Source organism: Protomyctophum parallelum (assembly GCF_964188405.1).
Source record: "Protomyctophum parallelum genome assembly, chromosome: 22".
NCBI lineage: Eukaryota > Metazoa > Chordata > Actinopteri > Myctophiformes > Myctophidae > Protomyctophum > Protomyctophum parallelum.
Genome location: NC_139714.1, coordinates 19,474,565 through 19,500,229, shown reverse-complemented (window position 1 = coordinate 19,500,229; position 25,665 = coordinate 19,474,565). Strand labels below are relative to the sequence as shown.

The 25,665-nt window shown below is 41.4% G+C and overlaps 1 protein-coding gene across 1 annotated transcript in view; it reads left to right on the top strand.

The window, feature by feature from the left end:
• Positions 1 to 13,349: 13,349 nt before the first annotated feature.
• LOC310853206 (neural cell adhesion molecule 2-like) overlaps positions 13,350 to 25,665 on the top strand; it is a 126,106-nt gene continuing 113,790 nt past the window's right edge. Inside the window, exon 1 of the mRNA XM_083757447.1 lies at positions 13,350 to 13,603. Coding sequence (XP_083613573.1) covers positions 13,552 to 13,603 — 52 coding nt within the window. The 5' untranslated portion in view covers positions 13,350 to 13,551. The remainder of the gene's footprint in view (positions 13,604 to 25,665) is intronic.

Sequence of the window (25,665 nt, the reverse complement as noted above, 5' to 3'; positions counted from 1 at the left end):
TGCTACAGACAGAGCAGCTGGCTTGTGCTCCACTTCTATGGGCTGCAGGCTTAGAGAGGGGAATAGATGGGTGAACTCACACATTTTAACACAGCACCCTCCAAATGGCATCCAAGCCAAAACTGCAACTCAACAGAGCAACGTAATAACCACTACAAACCAATAAGGTCAACCAGTGTACCACTATGGTACCAACAAGCCCCTCACCTCTATGGCAGCTCAACACGAAGAGGAGTGTAGGCACAGCTGGTTACCTGACTGAACTCTACTGGAGAGATGGTTTGACAAACATGAAAAACAAAACATAAAGAAAATGTTCAAGCCAGCTGACCAGCTCTGCATTTTACCTATCACTATACGTCTATGATCTAGGACAGGGGTAGGCAACCTTTATTATCAGAAGCGACATTCTTGGCCCAAAAACGTATTACAATTCTATCTGGAGCCGCAAAATATGTTTGCTTTAATAAAGCAAACTTTGTTTGGGAGGATATGGGGTCCATTCTTTCAATTCATTCAGAATTTGAATCCGTCTCTGCTTGGGGATGAGTGAGGTCTGCTGGACTTTTGTTTTAAAAGTAGCTTATACTGTGATTGGATTGTATGGATTGTATTGTATTGGATTATGGATGTATCATGTACCTATTTTTTTTTATATAGGATGTTGTGTACTGTTGTTTTGTCTGTTTTTGTCTGCCTTTTTTTCAAATTTTACTGATCTTGTATTTAAGGTTTGTTTGTCTTGTTTTCTGTTGTCCTTTTTCTTTGGGGTGAAAATTCAATGTGTTTACTCTTTTATGTCATACTTGTGGGGTTTATTTAAGAGAAGCTGTTAATGTTAATTATTATTTTTCAAACTCAGTATTTCAATAATGCTTCTATGAAAAAAACCAATAAACAAAGTTATAAAAAAAATAAAATAAAGCAAACTTTAATTATTTGTGTTTTTTCTGGTCTTTCAATATTACATTTTATTGTTTGCTAATTTCCAGTCAAGTATACTGTACCAGTAAGCCAGCAGCATTGGTGGTGAAAACAAACAAAGATGTCTTATCATGAATACATTCTATTTTCCTTCATTAAATTTGAATCTTATTTTTATGGTGTATACTAGGCAACATTGTTTTGAAATATCAAAATTAAAGAATAACTTTATGCCTACTACAAATTCAATAAAAAAATATGATTAAATGTAAAAAAAAAGAAAAGAAAAAAGAAAACCTCTTATTCCTTTTCATACTTCTTTGCCGTAGCAACTGGGAGCCACAGACGGGAGAGGGCCTATAAGAGCCACATGTGGCTCTAGAGCCGGAAGTTGCCTACCCCTGGTATAGGAGCATAAACCTGCTCACTCACAGTAGCCGGCCAGCTGAATTGTAACCGGTAGGCCTACATCTATTACAAAAACTACAAAGAAAAATGATAAACTCCACATAAACATATAGACACAAAACACTGTTTAATCCATTGAAAACAAAGTTATCAAAATACAAAGTGCAATAGTAAAATGGCAACTAAACAGGCTTACCATTATAGCAAATCAGTACAAACATCTCCCTCTCACAACACTCTAACCGGTGTGGTGCTGTGAGGACCCAAATATTGGCAACCTCCAGACTGCCTGTTTAGAAAGGCTTTTTATAGGCCTACCTGAATCACTCATGATGTCACTTTTATACGCAACCCACACGTTTAGCCGTGTTGCTCATTCCACGAACGCCTGGTCCTGTACCTTGTTGTAAAGGTAACCAATCAACGATTAAACTAATGCTGACGCCTACATAATAAAAAATATATAAATAAAATACCGGTATATATATTAAGTAGTCCACAGGGGATGACACTAAGACTAAGGTCTCACAGGCAACTTGTCCATTGGGCAGGTACCGGTCATGTTCTACTTGCCCAAAGGTCATCATACCCACTTGCCCGAAAAATAAATCATGGAAAAAATCAAGGAAAATTATGGGGTAATTTTGAATTACCGTTCAATTTAACACTTTTCATGACATACCTCAATTTGTATGCCAAATACCTACATAGTACATATATCTATGAATATGAGTTATTTTATATTTGTACGATTAGCAAAGGTAAAACAATCCAAATACCAGTAGACAAAGCCTGCAGGTGTTTAGCCATTCCTTTGTCTCTGCCACTAGGAAGTAAGATGAAACGGTTCACAAAATTCACGATTCCGTTCGATATTTTGGTGCCAATTAACATTCGATACTTTATAAACAAAAAACTAAAACTAACACAGATGTCCTTGATTTGTTGCTTTCTTCTTTTTTTGTAAGTCCATCCATGCACCCCCAGGGTCGTTGAGGGGGTTTCTATGGGGTCCCCAGGAAAGATTTTTCTCCTGTGTGGTCATGCTGGTGTCTTTTCAGAGTACCCAAATGCCTGAAACTTTTGTCACATTGTGTACAATAGAAAGGTTTCTCTCCAGTGTGGATAAGCTGGTGTGTATTTAAGCTACCTGACTGACTGAAGCTCTTGCCACAATGTTTACAGTTGAAAGGTCTTTCTCTAGTGTGGACACGCAGGTGTTTGTTCAGATTTTCTAACAAAGTGAAACTCTTGCTGCACTGTTTACAGTGGTAAGGTTTTTCTCCAGTATGGACACGCTGGTGTTTGTTCAGATGGCCTAACTCGGTGAAACTCTTGCCACACTGTTTACAATTAAAGGGTTTTTCTCCCATGTGGATACGCTGGTGAATCTTCAGGTCACCTAATAAACTGAAGCTCTTTCCACATTGTTGACAGTGGTAAGGTTTTTCTCCTGTGTGAATACGCTGGTGTCTCTTCAGGTCGCCTAAAAGGCTGAAACTCTTGCCACATTGTTTACATTGGAAAGGTTTTTCTCCGGTGTGGATACGCTGGTGTCTCTTAAGGTCAGCTAATAGACTGAAGCTCTTTCCACATTGTTGACAGTGGAAAGGTTTTTCTCCAGTATGTATACGCTGGTGTCTCTTCAGGCTACCTGACTGACTGAAACTCTTGCCACATTGTTTACAGTGGAAAGGTTTTTCTCCAGTGTGGATAAGCTGGTGTGTCTTCAGGCTATCTGACCGACTGAAACTCTTGTCACATTGTTTACAAATGTGAGTTGTCTTTCCAGTGTCAGTCAGATGACGTCCCATTACTTCAGATTGCGTAAAAGTCTTGGTAGACTGTTGACTACTGTAAGGTCTTGATTCCTCTGAGTTTCCTTGCTGTTGGCTCATTGTCGGGAACAGTGGGTTCATATTCAAAGCTTCTCCTATGCATGGGCTGTAATGGTCCAGTTAAATAGTGTATTGTAAGAGTGTATTGAAGTCTCTGTTGCATTCTTACTCAATGCTTATGTCCATGTGTGAACTTGATCACACTGTGCGGTCTAGTTTTAAGCCAAGCTGATTCAAAGCATACGTTATCATTATGTTGTCACTATGATGTCAGCATTGCCCAAATATTCCATGTCATAAGATCTCATTACTAAGATAACGTTTCGGCCCAATCAAACCTCAATTGTCTTCTGATTCCGGTATGAAATGAAGTTGTAAAACGTTCTTGGAGCACATGTCCCAGCCAGGCCGTGTTGCCTACCAAAGGCATGCACATATTGGAAGGCAGAGTCATAGTCAGTTAGATCTGTAAAATCTGAGTGATATATCTTGATCAAATGAGCCCAGAGGCACTCGGGTGGCACAGTGGTAAAGTCTCTGCCGGCCACCGCAGAGGTGGTGGGCTTTGCCTTGTGAGCTTGTAGATCGCCTATTTTCACTACTTCTTAAAGGGAAACTTCACCCTTTTTTTTACAAAAACATCTATGTTAATGACGTTTAGAAGATTTAGAACACTTTCCTGGAGGTCTTTATGTGAGTAATATGTGGTTTTAGATATTTTAGATTTTAGCAGTGAGCCCAGTGTCTCTCATGTCATGGACACTGGGCTCACTTACTTTACTTCCTGGTCTACATCAAGGACTATCTAAAGAGGACGAGAAGCGAAGACCGTATGGTGGACGCCATTGGAAGGAAAGAAACATGCGCAGTTGAGACCAGGAAGTTGTACATACACAAATTTGGGCATGTACAACTTCCTGGTCTCAACTGCGCATGTTTCTTTCTGAGTTTTTAGACAGCTGGTGGATGGAAAAGAAGCTCCACCTCCGCGGCTGACTGCCGCGACGGACAGATTCCGGAAACATTCTCCTCCGCGGCAGTCAGCCGCGAGGGTGGAGCTTAATTTCCATCCACCAACTGTTTAAAAACCCGGAAAAGAAGCTGCAGACAGCCGAGAACATCCGCAGCTCTTTAGTAAGTGTGGCAGCACCTTAAGACAGCCCCTCTCCCTAGGAGAAGCAGTGCACCCAAGCATTATGGGAGTCAAAGTAAGTGAGCCCAGTGTCCATGACATATGGCATTCCCAAACTAGTATTCCCAAAATAGGACTAGGGTGAAAGTGGTTAATACAGTGTATGAAAACAAGCTGTGAGTAATGTGAAACCCCTTGTATGTTTGTCATGACAGATCACGGTGGTCTATGGAGAGTCCCATTGACTTTGTGATAGACACAAGGACTCCATCCCATGCTTCGACCCCTCCAAGAACATCTTCCCTAGGTGTAGGTTATGAAATGTCTTTTACACAATTGTGTCTGTGTGACTGTGCAGGGTGTTTCTGAAAAACACAATTCATGCTTAGCATACCTATACCCTGGATAAGTAAAAAAAAACAGGGATTCATTCAAGTAATTGCTTAATCCATTATGAACAAATGCATTCAAAATAAAGACCTTGGAAATAGGCCTTGCAATGTAATGTGTAGCTTTATGCTACTTTTGAAAAAAGTTTGGTACTTTTTTCCTCAAGTAAAATTCTGAATACAGGACTTTTGTGGTATTGCAAAAAATCTGAGAATTATTTCACCACATGCCTTCTACCCCCTGCAGGAGAAGGCAGTTAAATGGGAGACGTCTGATGGACAGATGGACGGACAGACCACCACCGGTGTGCTAGTGAAGCACCTGCTCCATGGCTTCACTCAGGACTCCAAGCCCGGTCTGTGGAGGGAGATCTCGGTGTGCGGCAACGCCTTCGCCCTCCGAGAGTCCAGTGCTCAACAGGGGAAGAATGGTGAGGAATGAAAAAAGGTAATACATTAAAAATAACAAACAAAAAAAGAACAAATCTAGACTATAGTTGACCATTGTGCGATATCAAGTGTGAAATACATTACGGAAATCAGAGGGTCACACAAACTGACATTTTGATTAAGATGTAGCATTTCTCCCTTTGTTATACATGACCCTGTTAGAAGATCACATAATAGTGTTGCTTTACTTGCTGACACGAAACAGACATGAGTTTGTTTGAATGTAGGCTGTGCTGCAGATGATATAACAGGTAGCCTCGGTACCCAGGCTTTCATTTCGTCTGCGCGAAAAATGAAAGCCTGGATTTAAGCATGGGCTGCACTGCAGGTCTAAAACTGGGATCGCTCCAAATGATGTGAGTCAGGGCTCTGAGCGGTGTGCACCCCTCAAAATAACACTGTGAGGAAATTATTACCAGTGGAATTCAAACGAGGCTATGCGAGGAAAATGAGGAGAATGGCTGAAGAACCCACCACACCGTCTAAGAAAAAAACCAACGTGTGCCGACTCTGTGGAAATAACTTTGACAGTCTGTTAGAATGGTATACTCCAGCAACCAGTGGTTTCTGCTTCTGGTCGACACAATAACAGTGCTGCACTGGGGGGGGGAGGAGAGACCGGGGCTGACGGACAGATTGGTGAACCAATCAGGGTGAGCGTTTTTCTGAGCCGCGGCCCTCCCATCTAGGCCAGAAATGTCTAGCGTTAGCTCAGGCTATATAACAGGTCACAAATGTGAAATTTGATTAATCGTGTAACTTGCCTGTGCTGAACGTGAATTGAAAAGAAGCCAAGCGTGTTACTTGGTGGGTGGAATACGGCGTGTGCCCGAATCACTGTTCCGTTGAAAAAACTAAACTAAAAATGTCTTCAGAGGAAATCAGAATGGGACAGTATTTCAACAGATAGGCCTATATTGGCATGACAATAAGCTTTTCAGTGTAGACCTATTCAGCATCATGTTTTGGATGGTTTGCCAGGTGGCAATCAGAAGGTCCAAGAAATCATTATTACACCTACTGTACAGTATGTACATTTGATAGGCTATGTTGATTTAATTAAAACCTTATACTTAATTGATACTTTGGGCTATATTTTTGTCCGTGCTAAACCCCTTATCCCCAAACTACCGGTATTTTTTTTATATTGTTCTGTTTAGACTGCCTGGTATGTTCTTGGTTTACCTATGATCCCAGATTACTATTTCTATGCATTTGATGTATTACATTTTGTTTTCCTTGCTTACTGTAAGTCACACTTCTGTAAGAGTGTCTGCAAAATGCCTAAATTGTAATTGTAATTCTGGCATCAGGGCCAAGCACATGTTACAAAACCTAAAAGTCTATGTATATGTTTTAAAAGTAAGTTTATTTTTACGCTGAATTGAAGGGAAGAGTGGGGCAAAAAATGTTTGAGACAGGCAGGCAGGCAGGCAGGCAGGCAGGCAGGCAGGCAGGCAGGCAGGCAGGCAGGCAGGCAGGCAGACAGGCAGACAGACAGACAGACAGACAGACAGACAGACAGACAGACAGACAGACAGACAGACAGACAGACAGACAGACAGACAGACAGACAGACAGACAGACTTTTACTCCACTACACCTCACAGACAAACATTGTACTTTTTACTCCAATACAATTATTTTAAAACTGTTAATTTTGAATAGGCTATTATTACAATACATTAAACACTTCAGCCCTATACTTTGGCTATTGGGAAATAGCCAATCTACAAGCTCACAATGCGTCACATAATTTGCGAAGCGTTGTGAGCTAATTTCAAAATATCTTTAGGCCTAAACATGACCAACTTGTGAAATGGGATATAGGCCTACTGCATGGCATAATTTGTAATGCCAATACTTACTCTTACTCAAGTAAATTGTGATTAGTATTTCTACATTGCAGTGTTGATACTTTTACTTAAAAAAAAAAAAAAAGGTCAGTTCCGCCACTACAAGCGTACAATGAGGGTCTGAGTGTCTGCTTGACAAACATTGTGGGTTCATGTGATTGATCGCACACCGAAACACTTGTTATGCAGAGCATTAATAAAGCGCCAGTAGGGACGATCGATGATGCATTCTTTATGGCCGGCGCTTAAGAAAACCCGCTCTTAGGGAGAGACAATGTGCCGGTGGCTCACCATGATTTATGGGCTTCTGGGGTCAAAATTAATTTACTGATGGGAATGTGGTTGTGGGAAACACCAAAGCAATAAAATGGTGCGGGGGAACTATTATGTCTATAAGCCTACCCGGATGCCTGTGGCCAATGGATCCAATAAACAAAACCAATAAACATCTAGAAAAGTGTGCTCCTCCGAGCCAAAACATTTGAGTGACATTGTGGACCTTTACTTTGAGTGCCACTCCTTTGGACAAAATGTCAACTTTGTGCGCAAGATTATGTAACAGGCAAATTGCAGGATAAATCCCATTGATGTCCAATTGGTTAGCCCCATCACCTTTCCTCTAGCGCAGGGGTCTTCGACATTTTACAGGTCAAGGACCCCTTAGCTGAGAGAGAGATAAAGCAGGGACGCCCCTAGCTCTGATCCATAGCCTTCTACTGCTTCGTTTCTGCCCTGCAATTTCGAAATCAGACCAGCCTCTCCTCTTTGGTGGAAATCTCACGAACGTTTGACTTACTCACCAATATTCACGTATAAACGATTTTTCACCGGAGGAAAAATATTCTCTATGAGGCAGTTCTCTGGGCAATATCGGTAGAGGTCGCAGCGGAGTAACTAAAAGTATTTTCTTTCCGGTAAAAAAAAAATCCCTTTTTGGCCAAAAAGTACCATTTATACTTGTGGTGGGGGGCTCAAAGTGCGTCCACTAAGGAAAGTAGGCTTTCTATTGACACAACCCGTCTTAATATTGGTGAGAAGGTCAAACGTTCTTGAAATTTCCACAAAAGAGGAGAGGCTGGTCTGATTTCGATTTGAGATTTAAAACGGAAAGTCACATAGCCTTACTGCAGGGCAGAATCGAAGCAGTAGAAGGCTATGGACCAGAGCTAGGACCCCCCCCACTACATAAAATTGTGTTGCAGATTAAACCTTTTCATAGCTTTATACACTTGTTTGACAGCACTGTTGTGTTGGATTCATGTTCATGTGCGTTTTCAGACATTTAACAACTTAACCCATTGACGCCTGGTGCAACGTATACGTTGTTCTACCCTTGATGCCGGCGCGCTCTCTGTGTCTCATCAACAATCCACCTAGCATTCTCTTCTGGTTCCTCTCTTTCAGTGGAACCTATTTAGCCAAAGACCGAAGCTGTGCTGATAGAATAATTGAATAACTGCTGTGCCAGTATATCACACATATTGGCAGAGCAATAGGATAATTGCAGTACATTGCTCACCATATGTTGTGTGTAACTGCATATATTCTGTGTTGCAGTCTGAAGCAAGGAGAGAGCAGTATCATTAAAAGCCACACATTGCGTAATTGTGTAATCATGAGTCTTCAAAGACAAACGGAGGCCAAAAGGGAAACACTTTGTCTTCAAATGGAATGATAAGTAATTCAAAATGACAATTCAGTGAATTAAAGCTCATGGCCATGGCTGTGGCAGTGTGGCTATGAAAATGCTTTCAACTTCATAGCGGGGAAGCATCCATTAGAAAGAGCCCCGGTTTTAAAGCATATGGGGAGGATTTGTCAAGCGTGATCGCTTTTATTTGAACATCCAGCTTTCATGTTTCACGCTCTGTTACTGCTTTGTACACGTTTGAGTGTCTGTTTTCTTATGATGAAACGAATATTTAACTCATAGTAGCAATAGATCGCATGCACACACACACACACACACACACACACACACACACACACACACACACACACACACACACACACACACACACACACACACACACACACACACACACACACACACACACACACACACACACACACACACACACACACACACACACACACAAAAATTCACTTTTTTATGAAGAACTGCACTTCTTTATCATTACTTACATCACCTTTGCAGCAGCTCCGGGCTTAAACTCATTCGTAGTTTTATAGTATTTTCTTGAGCTTATTTGTAGGTTAGTATGTTAGGTTAGGTTATTAGTAGGTTGGACCAGAACAGGTCCATTTGGTTCCATTTGTACTCTCTCAGAGTTAAGTTGACATTGATTTTACGATATGAAATAAATAAATAAAAGTTATAATAAATTGGGGTCCCAGATATAAATGGCATTCTTCAAATTAAAACAAGAGTTCAAGATCTATAAGGGTCCATTTGGTTACCAACTCTCCATCATTTAGCTGGGGACCACCTGGAACCCCCCCAAGCACCATGGTCCCCGGACCACTGTTCTACCTCTATTCTAAGCTTAATTAATTAATGAAAATATGGCCCTTGAGGAAAATTAATTGGGGAACCCGTTTACACAGCATACTGTATGTGCTTTTATTAAAAAAGAGGGGCATTTTTTCATGAAGAAGTGCACTTCTTCATAAAGATGTGCACTTCTACATGAAGATCTAACCCAACAGGTAATTCAGCGTCACCAAAATAAAACATATCCCGACTACACATAAAACAATTATAGTGACCAGAGGGGGTATATATCAAAAGCAGAGGCATGGCTTCCCCCCCCCCCATCCTCTCAGCAAATCCAGCCCCTGTCATATTGGAAAACTATTGTGTAAGTGCTCCCTGTAAACTGCCCCTATCCATCATGGTTCCCCCAAAATAAATGATCAAATGAACACCACCCAATGACATAAATCACAACCAACACTAAACCCCCCAATCACATTCCCTATACCGTACAAACAAACAACATCAAAATCGATCAAAAACACAACAATAAGCGTGTGTGCGTGCGTGCAAGCGTATACGTGCGTGCGTATATGTGAGTTTGCGGCGGCAGGGGCAGCGGTGCAGGCTCAGGCGTAGAGTGGCTGGATGGTAACCGCAAGGTTGCCAGTTCGAACCCGGGCTCCCCCAGAGTGTCAAAGTGTTCTTGAGCAAGACACTGTACTGAACCCATAATTGCTCCTGGTGTGCTGGTTGGTGCCTTGCATGGTTTCCGCCGCCATCTGTGTATGAATGTGTGTGTGGATGTGTGAATGTAATGCACAATATATGTAAAGCGCCTTGGATAAAGGCACTACATAAATGCACCATTTACCATTTTGCATGCTGAGAGATCCCTCTCCTGTCCAATGTATGCACACCTTGGGATGCTTAATATCTTCTTATAATAATATGTATCATGTTTGTATGTGAATGGATTTATTTTGAACCCTTTTAATATCAAGAAGCATTTATGGTTATTTGCAGCACAGTGACCTAGAAATAAGTAATACATCTTACTTATTTTACTTACGCCTATCCTGGCATATAAGGAACAATAGCTCTCCTGGGCCATTTTCACCAGAGCTCCCCATGTAGGCCTATGCCCAGATCTCCTCACATCTGGTCACCCCGCCAGGTGTTTCTTGGTCTGCCCCTCTTCCTTTTCCCTCATGGGTTCCAGAACAGGGCGTATCTTGTGATACTTAGTTGCAGGCTTGCGAAGGGTTTGGTCAATCCATCGCCAGCGTCTTTGGAGAATTCCTTCTTTACACAGGGAGTTGGCTTGTTCGCTGCCACAGTTCCAGGTTGCTGATTGTGTTGGGATTTTCTTCGTGGTGTGAACAGTTGTTCTGTTTCTGCATACAGCAGAACAGGCTTTTGGAAGATCCTGATCTTGGTTTTTATGGGAAGATCTGAGGATCCCCAGACATTCTTGAGCTGATGCAAAGCTTCTCTTGTGATACATCACTGCAGTACAATCATAGGTTGCCCACCACGAGCATATTGCACACCTAAGCTGGGTAATTGAAACAGTAAATGTAACACCCTGCAGGATTCGAACAAGGTCTCCCACGTGAGTCCAATATCTTAACCACTATAGACCCAAGGGATATCCCTATGGACCGGGGGACATATTAGACTTTTGAGGCCATCAGGCTGAGGCTCTGAGCCACTCTGCTACATAAACACAGGCACAGCTGCATCAGACAATTGTGAAAATGCAATATAGAAAGATTAGATTTCTATGAATGCATTAATGTACAACACATTCAATCCCCCGCTCCCCCTGGCTTTGCGTCGAAGGGTCCTTGAGCAGAACACTTAAGCCATAACTGTTCCCCACGAGCAGTTTGCGGCTTTGCATGGATTCCACCAATGTGATAAAGTCACTATATAAATGAACTATGTGGTTATTTATTTATTTGTTTTTTTAATCTTTAAACTCTTGGAATTGGCTTGCTTTTGAGTGCCCACTCAACCCATTGATGACTTCCCTGTTAATAATGCATGAGAAAGTTCTTATTTAAGGTGTCCATTTGATATGCTTTCCATGCTTCAAACTATATTTGTTGTTTACTTGTTCCTATACTGAATGTCATTTTATTATTATTTTTTATTGGGCTCAAATGCCATGGTATCCTATCGTTTATAACGCTAAATTCGTTTTCTTTGCACTCTACTTATAGGGTTAATTCATTTACTGTGGTTTGTTGACTTATCTTTGCTATTAGTTGAATTTAATTTAATTAATTTTCAGATCTTTAACCACATAAACAATCAATACTTGGCAAACTTGTCTTTTGGCTCTGTACTTTTCCCCCTCTACATAAGGGCCCTATCTTGGCCAGATGCAAATCTGCCAGTGGCATAAATCAGAGGTTAACAACCACTGGTACTAGTACCACTAGTGGTACTTGAGCCCCCCTCTGCACTGTAAAAACTGAGACTGGGCTGAAGTAATATTTAATTAATAAATATGTATTCATGTTGCTTATAAAAAGGACTGTGTGCCGTTTACAATGAAATTGAGCTGAATTAAACGATATAATGCACTGTATTTTACTCAACTTTCTTTGCATAAAATCAGGTAGGAATCACTGAGTAGAATTTAATTGTATTGTTGAGTCATTGCAATTATGCAGGAATTATGTAAGTTTTATTCATATGGGAGAAGGTGTTTTCATACCAATTTTAGTTATTTATGAATTGCATTTACACAATGTTGTCTGAATAAAATCAGCTCTCCATAACTGACTAGAATTTAATTATATGTGTCACTAAAAACGATAGATGTAGAAAATGAGTAGATTTTACTCATTGGTTGTATGTAGATGTTAATCACTGCCCCAATCAGTTCAACACGGTTCAGGTGTTGGAACTTCATGGTGGTACACAGGAGTCGCCCAATAAAGGAGAAAAAAGACTAAAGTGGAATGAAATATTTATATTACTACAGGTAGTTCTTCTGACCAAGCAAATGGTTGAAATAGGCTATCCAGCCGTGCTGAAATGAGCATGACAAGATTTGAGAACGGATTAATCACATTAGAAATATCATCAGTTGTGCCGATTACTAGTGATTATACAGTTTTGTCAGAACAGCAGCATTATTGGCTTAGGAACGGAACAAAAAGGGCAGGTACGAGTAGGCCTATGTATGAGGTAGGAGTTATTATGGTGGTACTTGGAGAGCCAAATATTTTCTGGTGGTACTTCAGTATAAAAAGGTTGGGAACCAATGGCATTTAAATAAATTGCCTTTGGCATATCCACACATTATTGTATGGCCAAGCAAGCCAGGCTACTATCTTGCACCACCCCTTACCCCTTATCCCTAAACATATTTGCCATTTTTTACTATTTTAAAACATATTCCTGTGTGTTATGATAGAATACTTAAATGGCATAGGCCTACTTGACAGGTTGGTGCTAATACTAATTTACTGTGACTTGAACGCCTACTTGACAGGTTGGTGCTAATACTAATTTACTGTGACTTGAACTGAGATAGCAACAGAGACGCACGCACACACACACACACACACACACACACACACACACACACACACACACACACACACACACACACACACACACACACACACACACACACACACACACACACACACACACACACACACACACACACACACACACACACACACACAGGTTTGTTTTAGTTTGTTTACAGTATTACGTGTTTGCTGACCTCAGATTGTTGGGTATGGGGGTTGGACTGTGAGGGGGAGCTGCGCACGGTGCACGTCTCTACAGTAGCGCTGGGAACTAGCCGGAAAGAGAAGACAGAATCAACACGGAGCTGCGACCAGAACACTGGCTGAACGTGAACGCAGTGTTTGTGTCAGCGAGTCAGTCTGCATGCTGGCTGCTGCTTTTTACATAGCAGCACAACTACACACACATTCAGTCTGAGGAGCTCACACAACCACCTGAGCAGCATAAACTGGGAAAAGAAACTACGCACCCCCCATCACGCGGGATTACAAAGACCGTCGCCGTTTCCAAACGCGCACACACAGGACACTGTCACTGTTTGTCCTTATTAAGCTTCAACATGAACATGATCCACATCCTCCACCTGCTGGGGATATTTGTCAGCGCTCAAGGTAAGGAGGTTTAAACCTCTCTCCAGCTTTGTGACTTTGTGCACAATAAAGTTGCTGCTGTATTTATTGCCTGCTTCTGGTGGTCCGCAGTGGGCACAGTAGGCTAGTAGGCTTGTTGGTGAGAGCTGGTCTGGATCTGATACACTGGTCGTCTCTCTCTCTCTCTCTCTCTCTCTCTCTCTCTCTCTCTCTCTCTCTCTCTCTATCTCTATCTCTCTGTGTGTGTGTGTGTGTGTGTGTGTGTGTGTGTGTGTGACTGTGTCAGTGCCTGGAGGAGATGGGGATGAGAAGGGGGGGGGGGGGTAGTGGTATTGTTCAGAGACCCCCGCTGTTTTGTAGTTCCAGCACGTCTTAAAAGCCCTATTCGCATGGCTATTTAGGTGGTAACGTGGGGACCTCATGTAATTTAGAAATGACATCCGAGGTCTGTGTTCTGTGCACGGTTAAGCAAGGCTACTTGACTTTCCTGACAGGTAGGCCTACAGTATCCCCACAGTATCAAATCCAAAGGTCTTTTTTTGGCATGAGAAAAAAAATACGTTTACATTGTCAAAGCAAAAAGTGGAACAGTAAAATCAAAGATGTATACATTGAAAGTCAGAATCTCTAATAAAGTCAATTTCTATGTACCAAGATCACTCGATGCAGATAGTGCAGGCACAATGTCGTTAGGGTGGTTGTGTTCCATTTAGATATCCTTCACCTATCACTCATATCTCATCTCTTATCCCCCCCCCCTCTCTCTCTCTCTGTATCTGTAGGCCTATGGCTTCAAGCTATAATCAAGTCAAGAAGCAGCTATTTATTTATTGATTGATTGATTGATTGCATGGCCGGTGAATGTAGTTTTAATTGAGGCTAACGAGGTATACTTTGTGACTCTTTTGCGCATGAAGTGTGTGTGTGTGTGTGTGTAAAAGCATTTTATAGCCTACATTGATTGTATAGAATGTTAAAATCCCTCCAACAGTTGGATACAATTACCTCAGCCTGCCATAAACAATGCTTTTCAAATGAATATAGCCTACATTAGGATACATCAATACACAATTACAATATACCATATACATTCTACATATCAATACAGAAGATAAAAAAAGACTGTTCTACTGTAGCCCTGGAACATGACTCTCGTATTCATACGAGAGTCATGACGTAACTTCACCCTGGTTTTTGCGAACGCTACATTTACAAATAATTAAAATATATAAACATTCGCATTTCAAATATAAAGTACTCACAAAGTGTCCCACGGGTGTTAGTTAGTAGCAGCTCCAGCGATTAGAATTTCTGCATCCCGCGTTGTTTAATAAAAAGCATTTTTATCCGAGGTGTTATTTTGCCATTGGCTTTCAACTACGCGCCCCTATCGGTCGGGAGGAGGGTGGCACTCGGTGTGTTCGATATAGGTAGGCTGACCGCCCTGCCAATACAGACTGATAGGCGAGTGCGCTCCCGGTGTGCAACTGTGGATTTCCCAAACGAACCCCGTTTGAAAAAAGTAGCCGGGGAGGTCGGACAAAAATGCTTTTTATTAAACAACGCGGGACGCAGCAATTCTAATCGCTGGCGCTGCTACTAACTAACACCCGTGGGACACTTTGTGAGTACTTTATATTTGAAATCTGAATGTTTATATATACGGAAATCTTGTAAATGCAGCGAGCGCAAAAAACAGGGCAAAGTTACTGCATGACTGTCATGATAATCATCATGGCAGTCATGTTCCAGGGCTAGTTCTACTGCAACAAACGGTCACCAGGAACCACAATAACTAATACCCACTCAGGTCCCTATCTATAGACTCTGCTTTTAGTGCTGCTGGTGCTGGCCCACATGTCAGCGGATTCAAGTTGATGCTGAGCTGGACAGGTGCACACCGTGCACACGTGGCCATGTGCACCTGTCCGGCTCTCGATCGTTGCATGATGGAGAGACACCAACAATGAGCTCTCAAACATGACGGGCGGCTCTGGAGTGAGTCATGAAGACTCACCAGACCAGTCATGATATCATGATGCATGTCTCTCTCACAGTGTAGCATTGTTTACACTGCTGCTCCTGGCTGGGTCATTCACAGTGCCCGACGCGCACCGACAGCCAGGAGGCAGCAGAGCACTGTATAAAGTGGCTAAATGGTGAACTCACTGGCTAGCCTACTGCTGCTTGTTAATAGTCCACATCGATTTAAGTTCTCAGTCGCCACCACTGATTTAGGGATGTGAATTATCGATGAATGCATTAATAGTTAATTGATACGTTTTGATAAGCTTATCGATTGATTAAAGGTATATTCAGTGATTTCACTTAATTCAAATATCACTTATTTTTTTGTTTTGTTGTGACAATCCTCCCTACTATAGAGTGTGCTGGCCATATAAGGAGTTCCTCCCTGTCCCCAGTTAACCCCTGGGGGTCAAAAAACCTTAGGTTTCGTTTTTGACTCTCTATCCTGATTGGACGAAAGGCTGGGTCCCACAGCCAAAAACGAAACCTAAGGTTTTTTGAGTGAAATCACTGAATATACCTACATACAAATCTACATTTTGCTGATATACAGAAATAATACAAAAGGCATATTATATTCCTTAATCAAATATTTATTTGACCATTTACGATACAGGGCCAGGCAATGGTATCTTTGTATGTGCGTTCCTCGGCCACGCTCGCGCAAGACAGCATTACATTCACAGAAAACCTGTTAAGTTTAACCGACTAATTTATTAACATCCCTAATTTCAGTCAAATACGATTCCATAGAATCCAGCATGTCTTCTACGGAAGCATGTTGTACAGCAAACGTAGTCAATCTACAAGCTCTCAATGTGTCTGCGATGCATTGAGAGCTTGTATTTGAAGTAGTCAAACTAGCAAATTGTGTATAGCAGCATCTTCCGTAAAACCCTAATAGTCTTCGATATTTCATAAAAGCTAAGGTTAAAGCCTCAATTTGATTCTTCACCTGGTTGGCTAAACATTATAACTTCACATGTTGTTTTGGAAACAACACAATGAGGGGGGCTTTATACTGTTTCAAAAATTGCATATTAGCACCGGCCATGCAAAGATTTTCAGATTTTCACTCCCCATTTCTCCAGCTGTCCCCATGTGTGTCCAGATGTCTTCACATCTGCATCCATATTCCAGGTCACGCTGCCAGGTGTTTCAAGGGTCTGCCCCTCTTTCTTCTCCCCTGTGGGTTCCTGAATCTTTAGAATCTGAATCTTTAGATTCAGGAACTGATATTAGATGCAGGTTTGCGAAGAGTGCGGCCAATAAATCCCTAGCGTCTTTGGAGAGGATTTCTTCCTCTGCAGGGTGTTGTCTCGTGATACCTCATTGGCCGCTGCAATTCATTGGAGCGACCTGTATGGAAACGTTTGAGAGCAGCCTCAAATACTTTGTATGAGGTCATCAGTCATATAAGAATGTATCTAAACTTGAACCTGTCTGCTCACTTCTGAGGTTCAAATCCCAGAAATGCAACATAGTTGTTTGCTATAAGCTCTTAATATTCCAGCTGCGTGAGTTGCACGTGGTGTGGAACACAAGTTCCTCTGTTTTTTTTAGTATAGGCTATCTGTTTATTATCCCAATTTAGTCATTATGCCAACACACTCCTCCCCACACATTTCTGTTGCCATGGCTGTTGCCCTACTGTCCCACCTGCCGTTGAGGAGCCCCGACTGGGAGGACACACTCACATTCAACATTTGCCTGCAGCTAACGGGCACCATCACAGCCCATAAGGAGTCTCTAATGCAGTGACAGAGCTCACCCTCCCCTCACGGCCGGCTTTCTTCCCTCAAACACGGGCCAGTTGATGCTTGGCCAAGCCGGATCCACTGCGGTGGAGTCGAACCCCTAGACTCCATGGTGGTGGGAGGTATTTTACCCCCTGCTTTTCCCTGGTTCTTGGAGAAAATAAATCATTCTCTTTATTTCACTCCCACATGACTCTGTTTACCATGCAGGTAATTGAGTATGCATCCTCGAAGCTGTATGTATTTGGCTTTTTCCCGATGCTTTAGCTAAATTAATTCTAATGCTTGTCATGGCTCACCAGAGACACTTGGAGGCAATGTTAAGTGGCGTAATTAAGAGATTTCTCTTGAGGGGGGGAAGAAATATCAATGGCTCAGAGTTTAAAAGATGTATGCGCCTTGTGCTCGAGTGTCTCCCCCGTTCACAGTGAGCCTGGGCTTATGAAGCAAGGATTTGTGGTCTTTTTGCATGCTGTAGTTTATCGATTGTACGTGTTCACTCTGGCAACACACACTGATATATTGTCACACACACACGTGTGAATATAGAGTGGACAGTGCATGGTCTGCAGATAGGCAGTGGTGCAAGAAGTATTCCGTTGTTTTACTTAAAGGACAACTTCAGTTTTTTTTCAACCAAGGTTCATGTTTTAGGTTGTTATTAAAGAAAGTAAAAGATGAGTGTTAATTGTTTTTCATTTTCTGCTTTATTTTAGCAATTTTTGACAGGGGACATTCGACAGTGGCATTCGAGTGGCATGGTCCTAAATATGTATTTTTTTAAAGAATATGGTGATTTATTTAGTTATTATTTAATACTGTCATATACTAGACCCCAAGGAATTATATCTGGCCACAAAAGATCACAGGATCTATTGCATGTGACAAACTGACATATTGAGCCTAAGACACACAGTATGGCATGCCCCTAGTACCTCTACCTTCACATTCAGTTTTGTGGCCAGATGTAATTTCCTGGGGTCTAGTAGGACTATAGTAAATATTAATAAAGACATCGCCATAACATTTTGTAAAAAATTACATATTTAGCCCCATGTTCGAATGCCCCCCCCCCCCCTGTCAAAAATAGCTAAAATCGCTAAAACAAAAGAAAGCAGCAAATGAAAAAAAAAAAATATAACGCTCACCTTTTACTTTCTCTAATAACAACCTAAAACTTGAACCTTGAAAAAAACTAAAGGTAAAGTGTCAGTTCCACAATGTAGAAATACTCATTATGTTAAATACCGTACATGTCCGGTATTCAAACTTTACTTGAGTACAAAAGTATCGGTATCAAAATATACTTAAAGTAGGCTACTCATTACGCAGAATGTCCCATTTCACAATTTTTCAAAACGTATAGAACTATTAAAAAAGCAGATCTACAAGCTCGCAACGTGACTCGTTGTGAGCTTGTGAAGTACCGTATATAAAATGCTGTAGTGAGTACATTTACTTAGTTACTTTACACCACTGCAGCTATAGGTGTTGCCCCGACAATGGACACCAGCGTCACGCCGCTCTGGTCAGGCTCTGCCAGTGGGCCTAATCAGCCTAAATCCCCTCACCTGTGCAATTTCCAGCCTCTGCCTCAGCCAATTGATTGCCATGGCAACCCCACACCTGCAAATTGATTACTTAACCAGTTAACCACTCCACTTTTCACACTGAAATTCAGAAATAACCTCGTCCGTCCGTCCTTCCATCCATAGACAATCTACACACCCAAGTCGGTTACCAAAGACTCAGAAGTCCTAGCCATTCCAAGCCGTAGCGTTGAAGACAGCCGGCTTCTAGTCCAAGATTAAATAGCTACGTAATCAGACTCCTCGATTACAATAGGCTTGTCAGAACTATTCACCTGATTAGTTCGCCTGAATTATTTGAGTTAAATCACAACATCCATAGAATCGTTTCCATTCATCTGTATAAAGAAATGTCATATATTTCTGTAATAATGTTTGTGTCTTCCACACTATATTTTAACCGATTTCAACGCAGTGTATCTATTTAGGCCTTTTTGGTAAAAATCGTGAATCATAAATAGCTTATCTACAAGTACAAACTCATAACGTGCCGATGGGACGTGTTGTGAGCTTTTGAAAGTATGACATTGCCAGCCATCTCCATCTTGATGTACAAGACAGGTACACTCCCTAGACATGATGTTAGTATGTCGCAGGGATTTACCTCCCAATCTAACCCTTGACGCTGTGTGCCAATTAAAGAGCCATTGAAATGATTGCCGCTATATAGTATTACAGTAGCTTGAGTGTGACAGTTTGTTGTTATGTTTGTGTGTGTGTGTGTGTGTGTGTGTGTGTGTGTGTGTGTGTGTGTGTGTGTGTGTGTGTGTGTGTGCGTGCGTGCGCATGTGTGTGCGTGCGTGCGCATGTATGTGCGTGCACAATCCACCAATAGAAACACCACTGGCACATAATTATAAAGACATTGATAGGACAGCTTTTAAAAATCTCCTTTTGCTGAAACTTAAATCTGTAGCCCAGCCTACAGTACACTCACATTTCTTTAAACTCCCTACATAAACGTCCTGACTTTATCATTTCTGGCCCCATTTAATGGTGTACTTAGAATGGCACCATGCCATTACATAACATTATGCAACAACACTCACAGTCCTATTAAAGGCATTTGCAATAAGAAATGGCCTGTGTCTTTGCCGTAGGAGGTGGAATTGATTGTACTTTTCGATGAATAGTGCAGGGAGCGGAAACCACAGATGGTGTAGCGAGGCCTTTGTGTGTATATGAAAATGGAATAATCTGGAAAACAGTAAAACACATACTGTAGCTGGGTGTGCATATGACAATGGAATCGTGCCCCAGAGGCAGGCCCGTACGAGAAATCAATTTAAGGAACAGCTGGAGTCAGCACAGGCTTGCCATTTGCCATTTGTGTCTTTTGGATCCTGATATTTATTTCCCCATGCATGGTTCTGATTTCTCATGTGTGACCTTTAACACTCGAGTGTGACCTTCATTTGTGTTTTATCATACAGTACACCGTACTGTATGATCATAATGTACTGTACAGGACAGGTGTAGATAATAGATATATCCAGCAGTTTATTTTGCTGCACACTTGCTTAAAACCCGAACTGCGCTTTGAGTCAGTAATAGTATAATTGTTTTTGTGTGTGTGTGTGTGTGTGTGTGTGTGTGCGTGCGCGCAAACGCATACACAGACGTGCATACACAGACAGACATTGAATATTCTGGTAACCAGATGGCTTGGACATACATACGGTGGTTCTCCATTTTCTTGGTGACGTTTAACCACTCTAGGGTGAACTTTCGTAAAAAGTAGCAGATCTACAAGCTTACAGCGCATTGCAGTTTGTATCTGCTATTTAGGTCAGGTTGTACTAAGTATAGCAGATCTCAGTGGTTAAACTGAAGTGATATGGATAAATTCCACATATTATCAAAGACTTGTGTCACGGGCACGGCTTTGAGAAAGCCTGTAGGCTGCAAACATACAATTGAAGTTCTCTAACATCCATCAATATGTGTCTGCTGTTTTAATGCAAGCTAAACATATGAGTGGAGACTTGTACAATACAGTATATCTTATACAAAAGCAAAGTTGTATGATGTAAACGTAATGCTTGACTGCTGCTTGCTTGACTACTGCCATGTTTATTGAGAATGCAATGAGAGAGTGCAGTCTAGCAGCCAACACCAACTCGGGACTCCTGAATCACTGCCTTCCACACTCTTCGGACTTGAACTCTAAAGTGTTGTTAGCTAAAGGCTCATACATAGTCTGGATTTTCGGTGGTTAGGTGACCACCGAACTACAACATGACGTCACGAGCCGCGGTGAAGAGCAAACCACCGCCACCGCTCCAGCCCTTCTCTCTGTTTTTACTCACCACCGCTCAATGTTATTTCAGCTCCGGTGGTCAGCTCACCACTGGAGCGGTGGTCACCTCATCACCGAAAATCCAGACTATGAATGGGCCTTAAGATGTTGCATTGCAGTGCATTTATGTAGATGGTGCACCTCTTGCCTTTCCTGGCTGTGCCCTGGGTTGGATCCAACAGTGTCAGTTTGCTTGCTACTAGTTCCAGGTGCCTGACGCAGTGTCCTAGCTGCCAGCTAGCCTCATCCTTCTCTCTCTGACTCTCTGACTTTGTCAGTGACCCGTGGTAGGTCAGTGGAATCAGCACAGGCTTGCCATGCTATATCAGTATAATATCAGTCATTAACATGGTGCTGACTAATGGACTGCTGCGGCGGGAATATGACATTCATATTACAGTGTTTTCATGCTAAAATGATGACAACAAGCAGCAGCTGTAGACTGGACAATAATTATTCAAAAACAAAACAAATTTTGATTACAAGGCAGGAGGAAAAAAATAACATGCACCGTTAATTGTCACTGAACATCCATTGTATTTTGTAATTCATTTTTGTTAGTAGGTTGTTACATTGACGCAATGTAACATTTTAGCAAATCTTTGAATATATATTATATATATATATATATACATTATTTTTTAAAGCTAACAATTTTAACTCAAATGATTTGTTCCAGGGACAACATATTTGTTCCAGAGAATACAAGATGGGGTCCGCGGCCAGATAAATTGGGGGTCTTTGACATAAAAAACTTTGAGCACCACTGCAACATAAGTTTTTTTCAGAAGACTGTTAGAAGACATTTGTAGAATAGGTCTCAGGTCTTAATGGGTTAAGGACCAAATGAAATTCGGCTACCTACCAATCATTGAGAAAAGAGAAATCTATTGTTAATCTATTCATCGAATTGAAGTGACAATCAAATGCTATTTTCACCTTGTTATCCAACCTCAGCTGTGGGTCTTCATCAGCGTGAGTACTACCAGCCTTGTTTGATATCGAGGTTCAATGATGAACGCCCGTGGAGCAGAATTCATTCGGTTCAAACAGATCTTCATTCGGTGGTAGTCTCTATGGTGTCACTCGCACTGTGGCAGAATTAATAAAGCATAATTGAATCGCATCACGACGCAAAAATGGAATGAGGCCATACTGATGTGAGTGGAGATGGCAGCAGTTTACATCACCCACTCATGTCTGTCTCACCAGCATAGATGTAGGTTCAACCAGCAAGCTAATCATCAGCCTGACATCACTTAATCTGTATTAAGTGATTAATCTCTCTCTCTCTCTCTCTCTCTCTCTCTCTCTCTCTCTCTCTCTCTCTCTCTCTCTCTCTGACACTCAAATTCTCATTATCTGTCTGTCTCTCTCGCTTATCCATCCTACCTCACTTTGTCTTTTTGCTTATTAAAACAACAGAAAATAAATCACGACGCGCAAGTTTGTAGATCGGCAATTATCTACATTTTTGCACATTGCCATTGTACAATGAACTTCTGTATAATACATATCTTAAAGGAGCTATAACATAAAATTCAACTTTTTCCATTTCTTTTGTGTTTTTGGGGCTCCCATGTGTGTTTTCTATCCCCACAAATAACCAATTTTGAACAATCAGGCTTTCATATCATATAGGTGCTTTACTGGAAATTGCTCTCAGGAACAGCTCAACTGATTTTGGTCTCATCGTGATGTCATCAATGTCACCCTACTTTGTATAATTCCTCCTTCTTCAGACTTTTTTTTTCCAAATTTGCATTTCCACTTTGCTTACAATGTTCACCATTGTTGATTTTCCAAGCTAGCATGGAATGGAAAAAAGCTTGGTTTTATCTAGCATCAGTATTATAATGACTCAAATATTAAATAATCTACATATCAGCAACCCCACCACCTCAGGACATTGTGGTATTGCAGCTAAAACTGCTTTCAAAGTCCAGAAAGAAATGACCTGGTTATATCCTGGTTATATCAGAGTGGTGATTGAGGCTCAAACCATTAGAAATAACTTTGATGGACATAGACAATATGATATTAAATATTAAAAGCAGTTTTAAAATGCATGTTATTTGCGCTTTAAGTGGTTCATCAGACTAATCAATTAAGTCGATTATAAAACGTATATTATAATTAGTTTGTGTTGATTTGTTGATATAATAAATATAACAATAACTTAAACTTTGGTTAATTGTCCAGCCCTACACAGCTTTTCTAACCATACTCCCAAGTACAACATCTTCTATCCAGGAACAACATCTTCTATCCAAGTACAATGGCTCTCTACACAGCTTTTCTATCCATACTTTATTCCGTGGTAAAAGAGAGGCAGAGGAGCAGACTATAGCTGTACCATTTGCAAATAATGCATAATTTGACAGGTCTTTGTTGCACATGCTCAACACCATCTGACAGCTTTTGAATGTTCGAACTGCGACACGCATATTTGATTGTAGGATGAATATGTCAGTATGGATACAATTGTCGCTATTATAACTGCTATACATTTAATCTTAATATCTGCATAACCTGCACAAATGTGTGGAAGTGCTGATGTGCTCTTTCCTTTCATCAGTACTAGTACCGTAGTTTTATTTTTGCCATTAAAAGAGAAAGGAGAAAAAAAAGTAAAAAACACATCGATAAAATGCCTGCAGACCAAAAAGGTGTATACGTATGCTGAAGCCTTGGCTTATTGTGCCTACACCTTTAACATTTATCTCCATAGCAACATTTAGGGTGCTTCCAGGGGACACACTACATTGTCACTGCACCTGTCTCATGTAACACTATATTTATTTGCATCTGCAACATTGGTTCAAATGTTTTTTTGTCTTTAATAATTATACAGCAAGAGCATACTGTATGTGTTTTATATGCTGTGATCAGGATGTCCTTGAAAGAGACCTTGTTCTCAATAGGCTTCCCTGAATACATAAAGGAAAAATAAAAGAAAGATGTAGGTGGCAGAATTTAAGGTGTCTTACGATTCTTATCAAGGTTCAAGGTTCAAGGTTTCTTTATTTTGTCTCCCGAAGGAGAAATTTGTCTTGGACCCCAAGGACCCGCTCTGCAGCATACAGATACAATACAATACAATACAATACAATACACAATACAAGACAACAAAGGCACACAGTGACCCGTACAACATTTAACCCATTCTGACCGGGCACCCATTTTGGTGTCAGCATCATGTTATGCTTTATCTATTTAAAAATAGCAGATCTACAAGCTCATATCGCGCCACCGAGTGGCGCGATACGAGCTTGTAGGTCTGCTATTTTTTTGAAAAATCAAAGAACGACTGACATTTTTTAGAATCTGATCTCAGGTCAGAATGGGTTAATCAGACCAGTGTGTGTCCGGCGGAAACCTCGTATGAATCTGATCTCAGGTCAGAATGGGTTAAGTACCACACACCAACATACCTAGTGCAAAAAATTGGAAGAACATCACCTCAAAACCTTCGACCCCTACCCTGTCTGCCCTCTGCACGGACTCTGTTAAGGAGTGTGATTGACAGAGGGACAAAGGAATGCTTGTACCTATTATATTTGCATGCATGGAGCTCGTACCTCCTACCTGATGGCATAAGCCGATACTTAGGGTATAGTACATCAGGATTGACACGGACTCGGAGGGACATTACATTAGAGGTACAGCCCAGGTTGGAAGATTTTTGGGGATAAAGCAAGATAAGTGAGGCGAGGTTGAAATGGTTTGAACATGTGCAGATGATGAGGGCTACATTGGGAGAAGGATGCTGAAGACGGAGCTGCCAGGAAGAAGGCCGAAGAGGAGGTTTATGGATGCATAGAGAGAGGACCAAGGAAGACGCAGAGAACAGGAGCAGATGGAAACAAAATTGTCAATATATTTTGTCTTAGTCTTCATAGCTTAGTCTTTTTCTTCATAGTTTGTTGACGAAATCAACACTGACTCTTGCACACGCATGCACAGCATGCACGCGCACACACAGACACAGACACAGCATAATAGTTCACTTCACAGCTCCTGCTCATGTAATAATGAACTAATCATCGGCTTCAAGCACAATGCAGTCTTTCAGCGCAAACTTGACGGCTTGTCGGCTTCCCTGTGTTGTGTGACCTTCAGTGCCATGACCTTCAGACTTTAACAAGACAGGAGGGTGAAGTGATAAATGGACTGATATATTGGGGTGGATGGATAGTGGCTGCGGTTCACTAGAATGGCTGCATTGTTGAGGCCCAGAAACACACTGTCGGGTGGAAACCTTGTATGTCCAAAACGTCATTTTCTGTGGGACCTTGTATTCCTGATGAAGGCTTAACCGCCGAAACGTTGGATTCATTTGTCTTACCTGCTGCGTCCTAATAAAGTATTGGCACTCTGGCTATTAGCGTGTGCGGCCACTTTCTTGTT